This window comes from Phytophthora parasitica, assembly GCF_000247585.1.
Source record: "Phytophthora parasitica INRA-310 unplaced genomic scaffold supercont2.45, whole genome shotgun sequence".
NCBI lineage: Eukaryota > Oomycota > Peronosporomycetes > Peronosporales > Peronosporaceae > Phytophthora > Phytophthora nicotianae.
This window is the reverse complement of record NW_008649031.1, coordinates 307,653-322,122: the sequence shown is the minus strand read 5'-3', so window position 1 is coordinate 322,122 and position 14,470 is coordinate 307,653. Positions and strand designations below refer to the sequence as shown.

The window sequence follows — 14,470 nt, the reverse complement described above, 5'->3', positions numbered from 1 at the left end:
ACGAAGAACGAAGCACAAAGACGAACACTTCTTTAGTTAGCGTCTAGGCTAGCTACGAGAAGAGAGAAAGTAAATAAAAAATAGGGACGGCGACGTTCCGGCACAGGGATCAGCTTGAAACCTGTTGGCCAGCAGTGTGTTGAAGTGCGGTAACTCGATGAACCCGGGACACTCGCAGGAGGCACACACGCGAGTACGATCTGCTCCACGAACCGAGCAAGATAAGTGGATTCGTTTCATGGTGGTCATACAGGGGCCATATTAAAAGAAACGACGGGGCCTACTAAAACAAACTCGAACGCAAGTAAAGGAAACGAAGATTTGATTGGAAATGGTTACGAGTACAACGACGACAACTACTATGAGCAAGAGAGTGCAGAAGGCTCGACAGATACGGAAGCCAGGTGACGAAGATTGGCCAAGTAGCACAGATTCGGACACCAGACGTCCTGTGACACGGAGCCAAGAAGGACGAGCAGCAAGGAGGCCCATTCTGAGGTCGCGTGCGGTAAGAGTGACCCGACGACAGGTGAAGGACGCACAAGAAACAAAAGGGATGACCGACCACCAAGGCCCGGAGGTATCGCTGCAACCACCAGTGGGGGATCACCATGACGAGGGTAAGAAGGGCAAACACGACGAGACATCACACGTGGAATCGGAGAACATTAAGAAGATGGCATCGACTATGAAGCAACTCACGAAGACAGTGGAGGAGACTGCTGGCAGTGGACGTGATGGTGAACGCCGACGAACAGTTGAAAGGCAACGTCAACGAGGTGTTCCACGGGTACCACGAGCGCGAGGGGATGATCAAGCCGGGGTCAATGCCGGTGGAACGTTGGATCATGAAGGAAGTCCACACTCAAGTGTACGGGCTGCTGGTGCAACCGATAATGAAGGTGCGGGGAATAACGGTGGAGAGATGGCGGCTATGGCCACGGCCATAAACGACTTAGCAACGATGGTAGCAAGGTTGCAGCCGGAACCAATACGACAACCATGATGAGGGCGTTCACATGACGGGTCGTCTTCGAGACCAAACAGTTCCAGTGGTGCGTCGGACGATGGCGGTAACGACAGTCCAAGCGAGAGCAGCAATGAGGACAGTGACGACGAGGATGAGTCTGACGAGGATGCGAGCGATGGGTCCGATAGCAGTGACAACGACTCCAATGACAGCCAGGATCCGAGCAGTAGCAGCAGGGACTCCGGTAATGAACCAGAAGAGTATCGAGGTCGACGGCAGCGACGAGATCAACGACGACGACGCGGCCATCACGAACGATACATACAACGAGAGCGGCATGAACGAAGGAATCGAAACCGGAAGAGAAGCGTTAAAGACTTGGAATTACCAACTTACACTCCATCTCCTAAAGTTTCGGTCTCGACCTGGATTGATCACGTAGACTTGGCATTGAAAGGTGCAGCGGAGTCGGGACGTGGCAAGTGGTCTGACCACACCCTGTACTTCATCTTAGGGAATAAGATCATGGATACTGCGGCGCGTTGGTGGGTTAATATGAACAGGAGACTGCCCAAGCGTGACCGTACGTGGACCAACTTGAAGAAGGCGCTGTTGCGTAGACATGGAGAAAAGTTGGATAAATCAGCTGCCGAGTGGAGGGTCAATATGCGTCGTATGATGCCTGGAAAAACTTATGCTGACTTTGCAGCAGCTCTTCGTGACGTAGTAGGATGGAACAAGGTTAGTGAACGCGTGTTGTTAGCACAATTCTATAGAAGCCTTGACAAGACGACGAAGAAACTAGTCAAGCAACGACCCAAGCCAAGGACTCTAGAAGAAGCCGTTGATAAGGCAAATGAAATCGATGATTCTATGGACAATGTTGCTCTAGGAATGATGAATATCGGACAACCGTGGGCGACGGCGCCAAGTCCGTACTTAGTTCCTGTGGATGGTACGACAGGTCAAACACTTGTGATTCCGGGGATTGGTGGAACCGGGTTGTCAACGGAGCTGATGCCGGGAGGTTTGCACGGTACAACGACGACGGATGGCGATGGTGAAGCGGTAGCGCTGTTCACTAACCCTCTTGGAGTTTGGAATAAGTACTCGGGTACGTGGGATGTACCACCGGGACGCGTTTGGAACGGACAGTTCTGGTATGAACCCAAGAAGAACGCCAGGAAGCGCTCTCCCGAGTATCAGCCATCGCCCAAACTGAAAGACGCGCAGAAGCCGGCCAGAACGTCCAAGACGAGAATCGCGCCAGCTCCATCTAGCAGTGACGAATCGGATGTGCGACCACCGAAAAAGAGAATGAAGGCAGCTGTGCGGCAGACGACGGAACCACGAGCTGAGCCACGTACTGAACAACGGACGAATGGTGGGCAGTTGGCACGAAGGCCATCAGCACAAGTGTCGGCAGGTCATCCGAGTTGTCGACGATGTGGACAGCTGGGACACTGGATGGCTCAATCCGAAATGCTATGCTTGCAATCAGTTCGGTCATTTCGCCAAGGACTGCACTGACGAAGGTGCCAGGACCAGGAACCAAGAATACCTGAAGAAACGCCAAGAGGACAAGAAGACGCCGGAAAACGGGAAGCCGACGCAGTAAGGGGACTACGGCGCTCGGATAACCAGGATCCCCGAAAGGAGAGAGGCAGGACGATGATGGATGATACACGCCAGGAGCACGAGTCGACAAGCGGCGAACAACCATCAGGACGATGCCAAGACGGTGCGAGAAGGCAAGGAGAAGATGACGATGACAATACGGATGTGAAGATTGATAACAATGACGGAGTGTCGAACGCGACACTAGCGACTTACGATGAGGAATTGGAAGAGTTGTGGTCGAAGATGATCATCGACTCGAGTGACCAGGACGATGAACGAGCTGCACGATACGTGGCTACTGTACGACCGGCGATGGCGACGGTGCGGTATGTACATTGTGGTAGCGTGGTGGTGCAAGACGACGTGAACGACGAGTCGGCTGACGTAGTAAAACTAAGTGACGAGAATCACGGTCGGTCGGAAGAAGGCGCCAACCCGGGCCAAAGACAAGTGTTGGAGCGTACGGAGGACATGCGAGACAGTGTGGTGACGGCGGTTACGAGCGTACTAACGGACGAGCATGACAACGGTGCGAACTAGAACATTGCCCAGATCCGACAGGCACGAAGACTTGTGAGGAACCAGAAGAAACGCGAGCGGGTCAAGCGTGCAATAGCTCGACGACGAAGCGCCGCTTCAGCAGCCGAGAATCAACAAATTGCAGAAGAAGAAGGGCGACGTGAACGTCGAGGACGTGCTAATGAAGCCGTACGACGCCTGGAAGTACGTCGGTGCCAACAGCGAGGTGGGAAAGAACGAATGGGCGAGGAACTCACGAAAGTCCGCCTGGTACATTATCACGCACGACGAGAAGGGGGTGAAGAACACGACGAAGAGCCACAATACGAAGTTGAAGCTGATGACGGGTTGCCAACGGCACGAATGACGGTGGATGGCATCACGAAGATGGTGAAGTTGGACAGTGGGGCCAGGTACACTGTTGCTGGCACAAGCTGGATGAACTACGGAGAACTAGTGTCGTACGATTCACCCGTAGACTACGTTGAAGGTATTGGCGGTATCTTACTCGATGTGCTGGGAGTATGGTGATTCGAAATGAAGACGGTTTTTGGGGACGTCATAAAGATGGATGCGTGTATTGTTAAGGGTTGTTTGGAGGAATTTCTAATTGGTGTTGACTTCCTCAAAGTACATGAAGCAGCAATGGACTTCCGCTCAAATGAACTGAAGTATAATGAAGCAGAACGAGCAGTAGTGATACCATTTCGAACCAGTGGAGCAACGAGTACTGTGAAAATGCAGCAGTACGTATGGTAACCAAAACATACCTGGGACGTCGTACAGTAACACCAATTGAGATCGCCGTGGCGGCAGGTGATGGAGAACGTGGCGTATTCGTACCTACTGTACAACTGGGCTCCGTAATGTTAGCTACAACTGTGACGAAGGTCAAGAACGGGAAGACCTGGGTACCAGCGATCAATGCTAGCGATGGAAGAGTGAAGTTACTATCACGGAAGGAGTTGGGGACGTGGATTTCACTTGACGACGATGTCGAAGTCTTGGAAATGCACGGAGTGTTAGGACGGGAACAACTATGTGACTGGCTACGAAAACTTGGCGATAGTGAAACACCGTTGGAAAATGAAGATGATGTTCAAATTGGACTGGAAGACGAGGGCGGAAGAGAACTGATAAGACGGCTACTGCGCGTATATCGGAAATAGGTAGAAGACACGGGTGATTGTCCGCCTACAACTGCATTAAACGTAGAACATCACATTGATACCGGTGACGCTGCACCGATAATGCTCAAACGACGACGCCAAGCGCGGATGGACGACGAAGTGGTGGAGTCGAACGTGCGTAAGATGCTTGGAGCCGGAGTGATCGAAGAAGGAAATGGCGCTTGGGGTTTTCCGGTAGTATTGGTTAAAAAGAAAGATGGAGAAATACGATTTTGCGTTGATTATCGTGCATTAAATAAGATCACACGCAAGGACGTCTACCCTCTACCACGAATTGACGAGACGCTTGAAGCTTTGGGGGGCGCACTTCTGTTCACCTCCCTTGATCTACGATCCGGATACTGGCAAATTCGATTAGCGGTCAAGGACAAGGAAAAAAACGGCTTTCACGACAAAACGCGGGTTGTACCCATTTGTCCGTATGCCGTTTGGACTCACAAATGCACCGTCAACTTTCCAACGAATGATGAACACCGTTTTACGTGGATTAAATTGGGTCACATGTCTAGTGTATTTGGATGATATAGTGATTTACACCCGAGGAGGAATAGAACGGCATGTTTTAGAGTTGGCTTGTGTTATGGAGCGTTTGGCTGCCGCGGGTCTCACTCTTTAGTTGAAGAAATGTATATTTGCAACGAGGAGTATGGAGTATCTTGGTCACGAGTTAAGTTCTGAAGGAGTTCGCCCATTGGACAGATTAGTGAACGCAGTACGCAACTTTCCAAGACCGACGGATGCAACGGAAATTAAACGATCCATACACTTAGCGGGCTATTATCGAAGATTTGTGGAAGGATTTGGAACACTTATGGCACCGATGACTAGACTACTCAGGAAGAATGCGGATTGGGAATGGTCCGAAGCTCAGGAAGCTGCATTCGAACACGTGAAAGAGATTTTGACGAGAAAACCACTGTTGGTGTATCCTGACTTTCGAATTCCATTTCGAGTGGTTACAGATGCTAGTACGATTGGACTTGCTGCCGTTCTGATGCAAGATCAAGGCAGAGGATGGCAGCCAGTCGCATTTGCAAGTAAGGTGAACAAGGATACGGAAACAATATACGGGATCACGGAACTAGAGTGTCTCGCAGTTGTTTGGTCAATCAAGCTCTTCCGACCTTATTTATATGGTCGCAAATTTACTATTATTACTGATGATGCTGCGTTGAAATGGCTAATGACGAGTAGTAACTTAACAGGCAAACTACATCGATGGGTGCTTACACTTCAAGAATACGATTTCGATGTTCAGTATCGCCCTGGTAGCAACAACGTCGCGCAGATGCCTTGAGTCGAGCACCTGTGAAAACGTTAGCAGCCATTGGACGACGAAGACGTAAACGATGAACCACAGCCGACGAGACAATTGGTAGTGATGCATGTGACGTAAGCCCGACGCTAGAGAAACCTCCACAGATGATTCAGAAGGAACCACATGGTGAACTCAACGCCGAAACGCGGGAGAACACACAACCAGAAGGACGAATCTTGGCGCCACGCCAAGAAACCGACGAGGAAGAACCTCTGAATGACGAAACAGTAGCGGTACGTGCAGCACCATCAGACGACGATGAAGTGGTACTGAGAACTGAAGAAGGCGAGCACACCAGCCCAGTTGAAGAAACGGTTAAAACGACGACGACCTCGGACACGACGACCAAGGACGGCGGTGAAGTGATAGCGGAATCTAAGACGACGACTAACACCAATGACGACGTCGAGAACGACGCCAACAACGACGCTAAAGAGGCCGCATCCACGCGAGACGAGACGAACGCACCTACCAGTGACGCTCATACCCGACGACGAAGTAGATCACCAAGGGCAAATGAAACGACGCGACCAATGACGAGAGCAACTAAGCGACGCCTGGAAAATGCGACTAAAACGACGAACGACACTGTAAGGGCGAGCACGGGGAAGCACGAGCCAGACTTAGCACCAGAACAAGTGGCAAGTAGTATTACGACACCAACATCGCAAAAACTTGACGACATCATGCGATCAACAACACGTGAGCTAGAACAAGGACCATCCGTCCCTCAGCACGGTTTAAAGGCGAAACAGAACGACGCCCATGAACGAGTAAAATACAAGAAGAAACCGCAACGAGTGACGTGGGCCATGAACAAACGTACGACGACGACGTCAACCGCAACGACGGGGACGACGAGTACCACCGAGAATGACAAGGTGTCACGAGACGAGCGGAGACCAGAAAGCACCATCAACGTACGAACACAGAAGAGCAGTCAACGAACAAATCGAGAACCAATTCGAGAAGGAATCCGGAGACAGATACGTTACAGCTTACTGATGATACGATTGAAGAAGCACAGAAACGAAGTCGACTAGTGCAGAAGATGTTGAAGGATGGCAAATACAAGGGCATGACAGTCAACACTGAGTACGGGTTGGTATTAATTACGACGCCGAGTGGTCTACGAATTGTCCTACCTCCCGAACCCTGGCCCTTGATGTTTAAAGACAACCACGATTCGATATGGGCTGGTCATTTGCGAGCACCTCACACGTATGCACGAATTGCTCAACTTTACTACTGGCCAGACTTACAACGTAAAGTTCGACGATGGGTAGCTGGATGTCAAGAGTGCGGAAGCAGGAAGGCGCGACCGAGAGAGGTGGTGTCACCATTACGAAGTATGAAGGGCGGTGACGTTGGCGACAGGTGGGCGCTAGATGTAGCAGGACCACTACCACAAACTGGAGGAGGACAACGCTATGTAATTGCAGCGATTGAATATATGACTAGATACGCAGTAGCGACGACGGTGGAGCATCATACTTCGGAGAACGTCGCAAGATTCATAATGAAGAGCATCGTGTTGAAATTTGGAGCCTTTCGTGAACTATTAACTGATGGAGCGCCTGAATTGACGGGATTAGCGATTGAGCAGCTAGTGTCATTACTACAAGCACAACAAATAAACCCGGTACCTTACAGACCACAGATGATTGGACTTGTGGAACGATTCCACAGGACGTGGAAGGATTGTGTGAGTACGTATATGCAGAGCGAAGATCAGAATGACTCGGATAATAGGGTAGACTTTGTTGTGTACGCATACAACTCTGGCAAACGCTCCACAGTGGCACTTTCACCGAATGAACTGATGATGGGTCGACGGCTACGACCACCAAACGAGCTGTTGCGTAGAACAACTGTGATGGAAGCGGGTACGTTGACGGAATACCATCGGATTTTGTTAACAGCGATGAAGAATAGTCATGAATGCGCAGAACGAGCCCGGAGAAAGGAGCAAGCACAACAAGCCAAGTATTACAACCGACGAGTCAAGACTACGAGGCGATTTGCAAGAGTAGATCGAGTTTGGATGTTCCGACCTCCAAAAGGGTCAAAATCGACGAAGTTGGTACATTTGTGGATCGGGCCACTACGAAATGTAGAACCCGTTGGCTACGAAAACTACCTAGATCGACGAGAAGATCAGAACAACGGACCAGAGAAATTTATAGCGCACGTGAGTTTCTTAACGACATATCATACACAATCTGATCTACTAACGAAGGCGGCAGCCGGTCTGAATGCACAACTCGAGTATGAAGCCCAAAGCTACGATGACGAGGCGCCAAGGGAGACTGCACGCACAATGACGGCAGAAGTGCAGGCAGCCACTGGAACAACGGGCAAGAGACGAGAAAGCACGACAATGGCGCGAGAAGAAGGATGGAACGAGTCGAGTGCAAGACTGGTGGAAACCCGACGACGACGATGGCGCAACAAGGCCGGACAATACGTGCTGGAGTACGAGTTACGACTTGCAAAGCGACGATCACGGGGAGGACATGATGACGACGGAGCCCGATGGGTGTCGGTCGCTGAGTACGAAGAGTACTTTTAGGCCGGTAGAGTCGTGGAAGACTCTACAAATGAAGAAGGCGTGTAACCGGTTGGTGTGGCACGATGTAGTCACGACGGTTGCGGGTGAGATCTTCCAGCAGGACCGGTGGATGAACGGCTCCGACGAAGAGTCAAATGAACCCAACAACGTGTGGTGGACACGCAGGATCGTTCGTAACGGAACCGTGAAGGGTCGCAGGCGGAGAGAACACGCGACCATAAGGAGGAGTGAGAAGCACTCACTCTGAAATCGGGCGGGCAGAACACAAGTGAGTGAGGCAGACGCACGAGGTGTGTTGTCTTTGCTTGTGGCACCCGATAGAGGAGTGAGCGCGTAAGTAGGTGACAAACGAAGAACGAAGGCGGACGGAGTCGACAGAGAAGCGCCCCCCGGCAGAACTACACGTTTACGAAGAAAACTGACGGAGGGCCGAAGTGGCGACATTGAAGGTCGTTGCTAAGGTTAAGTACGCGGATCTGGACATTACGGACGCATCCGACCAACTGTAGTGGACGCGCTACGGAGTGGAGGAACACGAAGAACGAAGCACAAAGACGAACACTTCTTTAGTTAGCGTCTAGGCTAGCTACGAGAAGAGAGAAAGTAAATAAAAAATAGGGAAGGCGACGTTCCGGCACAGGGATCAGCTTGAAACCTGTTGGCCAGCAGTGTGTTGAATAGCACAATAAAGTCTATATAGAGGAGAAGTGGTGCCGATGCTGACTCTGCCCGTGTTAGTACCTCCTAAACTGATCTGTCCGGGTTACGGTCGAATTATGCCTGCGTTATGTCCGTCTGGGTACGTGTGCAGCAAGGTAGCGCTCGCGTCACCGAATATCCTTTGTCCAAGAGGATGCTACTGCCTCGAAGGAACAGCCATGTCCGACGGGTTCCGGAACGATACGAGGTTGAGACCATATCCGTGTCGATCGGGTACAGTCTCAACGGAGTCGTAGCTGAAGAGGTTCGAGTGGGAGGCTATCGCTATCCGCAGAATTGTACGGCCGGTTTCTACTGTGCGTTACGAGCTTCATAATCTAGAGCTTTTAGAAGCTTTGCGCGGTTTTGGTTATCCAACGTAAATAAACCATCTACCGGAGCTTTGAGTTGGTACGCCATCCCAGCAGGAGAGACATCCAGATTAAAACTGACGCTTGAAACAAATCCAGCGTCATTTTCGTTAACATTCAGAGTGTGCTTCTTGTCCACACAACCTGAAGCAGGAAATAGATAAGAAAGTGCGCGGACTCCACCTCAGCAACTATATCCTGGTGGGCATTTCCGAAGCTCGCAACGTCGACCATCTGGAGCATTCTCAGGATGAGCATAATAGCCCGATGGGACACTGGTGTAACGAATCCACTTATCTTGCTCGGTTCGTGGAGCAGATCGTACTCGCTTGTGTGCCTCCTGCGAGTGTCCCGGGTTAGTCGAGTTACCGTACTTCAACAGCAGCAGCATCTACTTGGGCACCGTCGCTCTCAGCCCCTGACACTTCTGATAGTAGTTGTAGGTTGGCATCACAATCTCGCTGGGAGTCTGCTGCATGAAGGTCACCAGGTGAGATGTCAAAGGCTCTGGTCACAGCGGCCTGCGAGAGATCAACCTCTGAGTCACTCTCAGACCCGAAGAGTTCAATTAGTGTGTTCTGTGAGAGTTGAGCACTAGTGTCAATCTGGGATGGACAGATGTCTTCATCTGCATCAGCTTCTGCCCTCCCTTCATTGCCAATCGCCACAACTTCAGCCGCTTCAACGCCATCGCCCACCGCGTCAACCTCGCTCTCAACATCGTCAACGTATAGCAGTCCAGATTCAATAGCATGGACGACAACGGCGTCCTCACCAACAAACGAATGAACACCACCAGGACTCACACACCTCCATTGAGTCTGCATGCCACGGGGTCGCTTGGACGTCCATCCGGCCCCGCGAAGCTGACGCCACAAATGGCGGAAGTCAATGTCTCGAGCCACTGCGCCTACCACGTCTGTTTTTCCACGGGCACTGGCCCGGATGCGCGTCATCTTGCAAATTCTAGAATGACTGGCAGTTGTGCCTTCCGCATCTGCGTATCCTTTTGAGCCGTATCTCTTTCCTGATCCCTACCCCTGTTGTGTCTCTGTTCACTTTCCCTGTGACCTCTCGCATCTTATCAGTTTGAAAATATACTGATTGAAGTATTGCCCGAGCCATTTTCTATTGTCACACGACGTACGTCGTAAGGTACGACATAGTTTTTTTTTTTTCGTATGGCGTAACTTAAGACGTCGGGAGGGACGGGGTTAACTCTTTCGCGATAAAAGGAAGCAAAATGCCCCCTTTTCCTGGTTTTCAACTAAGTACGACGATGTATCCATGTTAAAGGAGGCAAAATGCCTCCTTTTACAATTAAGTACGTTTACAACAGGTCGTTATGGGCATAGAAAAACCGAGAAAATCACATTTGGAAGATTTGAAGGTGGTCCATCACTCGCCTTAAAGGATGCAAAATGCCTCCTTTTGATACCGACTATCCTATATTTGTATACTATAGTTTACTAAAGTGGCTCGCGAAAGGGTTAAGTCTGTTTTATATTTCCCAGTTGCAAGAGGGTGCGTACTACGTCTTTCGTTATTAGCATCAGCTTGATTTATGACTCTAATACCAAACTGATGGTTATCACCCTTTGCTTTGTACCAATTGAGGAAGTGAATATAAGCGGTTTGCCCCCTGATATATAACATGACTCTGAGGTCGATAACTGAATGATCAGCATGAATGATTTTATCCATTTCCGTTGTTCCAACATCAAGATGTTCAGCTTTAACCTTCTGTAATATCGAGCTCTGCGTAGCAACATAATCAATATCATTTTTCAAACTAGTAGCTTCACGTTTCGAGCGATAATTAATCACTTTGAACTCACCTTCACGGGCGTCTTGCTTTAGATAATAGTCATCCGATTTATAACCTCCATGCTTAAAAATAGGCTCAATAGGTATACGATTCTTTTGAAGTAGTTTTCCATAGAATGATAAGAACCAATAAAGTTGTTCTCACTTATGTTTTGGTCTTCTACAGTATCAGCACTCTTAGTGGATAACTTAATAGCGGATTTTTTTTCTCATTTCTTCTTCTTGGTCCTTGAAGTATAATAGTATAGCATCTCTAACTCCTTCATCACCTCGAATCATATCCCTTACATAGCTTTCAGACACAATCCAACTAAGTTTGGGTGAAATCGACTTAACTTTGCGATTAGATGAAATTCTAAAGATATCACCATCTTTTCCGATGTAATATTTGTTCATTGGTCGCGCATTCATATCGCGAGGGAGGAACTTAAATCTTGATAGTACTGGATTACGCTGATATAACCCAATGCGAAATTCGTGAGATTCATTTTCAGCAGCCAATTGTGGTTCGATCGTTTCCTCAGTTTCTTCTTCTTTTGAAGACGGGAGAGGGGGATCTTGGAACTCGGTCCGAGAGTCTCCGACCTCAACGTCTTTTATCTTTAGGGATTTCTTGAGCGTTAGTTGAAATGTCCTCAGTAGCCACAGGTTCTTCCACAATTTCCTCCAATGGTGTTTGAGTTTCGAGCGAGGCCAGGACGTAGGCAAGGGAGAGGGGGCTCTCGGAACTCGGTCCGAGGGTCTCCGACTTTGAACGTCGTTCGTCTTGCGACCCTACCGTGGTATCAATTACTATTGGAGGCTTTTTGATAGACCATCATCAGTCTGAATAGACGAATCCTGAGTGGATTGTTTAGAGAACGAGATGGTATTGATGACATCTGATGCCCATTGAGCATCTGCGTACATTCCTCGCTTCTGCTCTTCTTGCCTTACACGGTGCTTGACGCGTTCAAGTAGGTCAAGTCGTTTTTACTCGCGTTGAGCTAATGAAGTGAAGTTTGGAAACATGTTTGTGTACTATTTATCAATACCGATATTTATTTACGAAATTTTGACTGATATTGGATAGCCTCAGGTTTTTCTTCAGCCCATTTCTTCATTGTATATTAATGAACTATTGCATTCCTCCTATCGAGCAATGAGAAATAGGATTGCTGGCACTCATCGAAGGGGAGGTCAAAAATCTCTTCAAGCTCCTCTTTAAAACGAGTATCGTTCCAGATGAAGCGATAAGGTCTATGCTGTTCCAGCTGATCCAGTCGATATTTGATATAATCACAGCGATTGATATCTACTATCATTCGATGGTAAGCGTTAAGCTTCTCACTGAAAGTACGAACACGTTGATGCATCTTTTTGAGCTCCTTTTTGAACATCTGGATCTTGTGATCTTTTTCATGTTGGAAGCAATATCCGGAGGCGAGCGCTTCTCGCGAGCATTGCTCGTCAGGCTTGGTCGTTGCGCAGCAAGTCATGCCAGGGCAGAGTCCGCTCGGACGGGGTTTCACCCGCGTTATCAGGGCTTTTATCAAGGCGACTTATGTCGTCGAATCGCAAACAAAGTTTGCTCTCTATTAATATAGCGAAAACATGTATGGCGTTGATTATATTGATGAACCTGACTGCGATTATGCTATTCATAACAGCGAGTACTCTACCCCTCTTAAAGTAGTAAGGACTCTGCTAAAAAAAAATAAATGAACCATACCACTTTGAGCTAAAAGAGGTAGTGAAGCCTCAAGCGGTAAAACTACCTAATGATCTTAAATCACTTGATATTGAGGCTTACTTACTGGCTCCGACCGTGGCGAAGTAATTCTTTTCCAAAGTACTCATCTTGTTCTTATTAATAAGCCTGAGATTATCAGGCTCATTTCCGACCCATTTGATTAGGTATTTATACTTCCCGTTCCGCATTTTTTGGCATCCAATATCCTCTTCGCCTCGATAATATCCCCTCGATTTATAGTTGCGTCCGTCGCTTCAGATTGAACCGCTTTGAGATCATTTAGAGCTTTGTAGAGCGTGTACCCATTTTTGGATTTGATTTCTACTCGATATCCATTGATACCAACTATAGTGTAGATGGCTTTTCTCCATCTAGCAGCTTCTTTATCAAACGCCTGCTTTTTTAGACGATACATAACGTGTGAGCCAACCCCAACCGACCTTGTCAGCTTCTTCCTGGTAGTGCGTAAGTTCTGATTCCATTACCTTTCCTATGGCTTCGTTTTGGGTCATACCGACGGACCTATTGAATTAGAATTGTAGTTTTCAATGGCATCGCTTATCAGCTTCTGGGATATACGCTTGGTGATATCTTTGTTAGTCGTTGCTTGATTGTCCTATTAAATCGCTCAATTTTCCCCATCTTTCCGTGATCGCCAGGCTCGTTGTTGAAATGATCGATATATTTGCTTTTAAGGAACGCTTGAAGCTGTGCGTTCATAAATTCACTTCCATTATCACTTGTGATGATGTTAACTTTATGTATCCGTATAAAAGCCTTCATAGCTGCTAATACTACTGGCGCGGTCTTGCTTGATAGAAGCGTTGCGTACCCAACCCGAGAGTTGATGTTGATCGCAGTCAAAATTGGTTTCTTCTCCCAAAACGCTAGATCTATTTGCCATGAGTTGGGGTTATGAGAAGCAATCCTGAACACATCGAACCGTTTTTTTTTCTGATCTTGAAATCGTTGTATCTCAGCTTGGCTCTGGTACCAGTCTTTGACTATTTTAAACGTAATTTTATGGTTTAAATCTTTTGCCTTTTGATATAGCGCTTGAGCTCCAATATAACCCGTCTTGGGATCATAGTACAGCTTGTGTAATAGATCATCCATGTTTGAGCTACTCCTATATGAGATGTCATAAAAAATAGGCTTTCCTCCCAGAAGCATATGAATTATATCTCCAATGGAGCAGTCGTGATGCCATCTTCGAGGACTCGGCGCTTATCGTAATAATATGACAAAGCCGTCTTCGTCTGACTATACGTGATAATGGACTTTGTCTCCTTGCTAAGTCGAAACCCCTTGTTGGTACCTTGTAGCGTGATACGGTCTCGGACAACATTCTCGAAACCTTTTGGGTTTAGAACATCCTCATTGCGACCACGACCTTGCTGAACGCCCTTTGCTGAAACCTTGCCCTTGTAGCAGATGTAGTTCTTGGATGAGAGAGAGACCATCGCATTACCTGTCCATTCATCTTTGAATAAGCCTGGTGTACGTCGATCGAAGTTCGCTACCTCATCGTTGTAGTCGCGTGGGAACCATTCGTATTTATGCTTTTGGAAGTGCTCTTGTAGCTCAGGCTTAATACAGTTCTGAAAAGGTTTCTCACAACTAAAAGCCATGTATGCTGAGTCAGTATCCAT

General features: G+C 48.3%; 4 protein-coding genes across 4 annotated transcripts; 3 read left to right on the top strand and 1 right to left on the bottom strand.

The window, feature by feature from the left end:
- Nucleotides 1-361: 361 nt before the first annotated feature.
- PPTG_14919 (hypothetical protein) lies at nt 362-2,588 on the top strand (the record flags this gene model as incomplete). The annotated part of the gene is made up of 3 exons (XM_008912262.1): nt 362-975; nt 1,048-2,361; nt 2,426-2,588. The coding sequence occupies 3 exons, from the start codon at nt 362-364 to the stop codon at nt 2,586-2,588; spliced, it is 2,091 nt and encodes a 696-aa protein (XP_008910510.1).
- Nucleotides 2,589-2,641: 53 nt separating this feature from the next.
- Nucleotides 2,642-4,278, top strand: PPTG_14918 (hypothetical protein; the record flags this gene model as incomplete). The annotated part of the gene is made up of 4 exons (XM_008912261.1): nt 2,642-3,076; nt 3,131-3,631; nt 3,698-3,836; nt 3,896-4,278. 4 exons carry the CDS (start codon nt 2,642-2,644, stop codon nt 4,276-4,278), a joined length of 1,458 nt encoding a protein of 485 aa, XP_008910509.1.
- Nucleotides 4,279-5,721: 1,443 nt separating this feature from the next.
- On the top strand, nt 5,722-6,660 carry PPTG_23644 (hypothetical protein; the record flags this gene model as incomplete). Its single annotated transcript, XM_008912260.1, has 1 exon — nt 5,722-6,660. One exon carries the CDS (start codon nt 5,722-5,724, stop codon nt 6,658-6,660), a length of 939 nt encoding a protein of 312 aa, XP_008910508.1.
- A 2,964-nt stretch (nt 6,661-9,624) lies between these two features.
- On the bottom strand, nt 9,625-10,215 carry PPTG_14917 (hypothetical protein; the record flags this gene model as incomplete). The annotated part of the gene is made up of 1 exon (XM_008912259.1): nt 9,625-10,215. The coding sequence occupies one exon, from the start codon at nt 10,213-10,215 to the stop codon at nt 9,625-9,627; it is 591 nt and encodes a 196-aa protein (XP_008910507.1).
- Nucleotides 10,216-14,470: the final 4,255 nt, after the last annotated feature.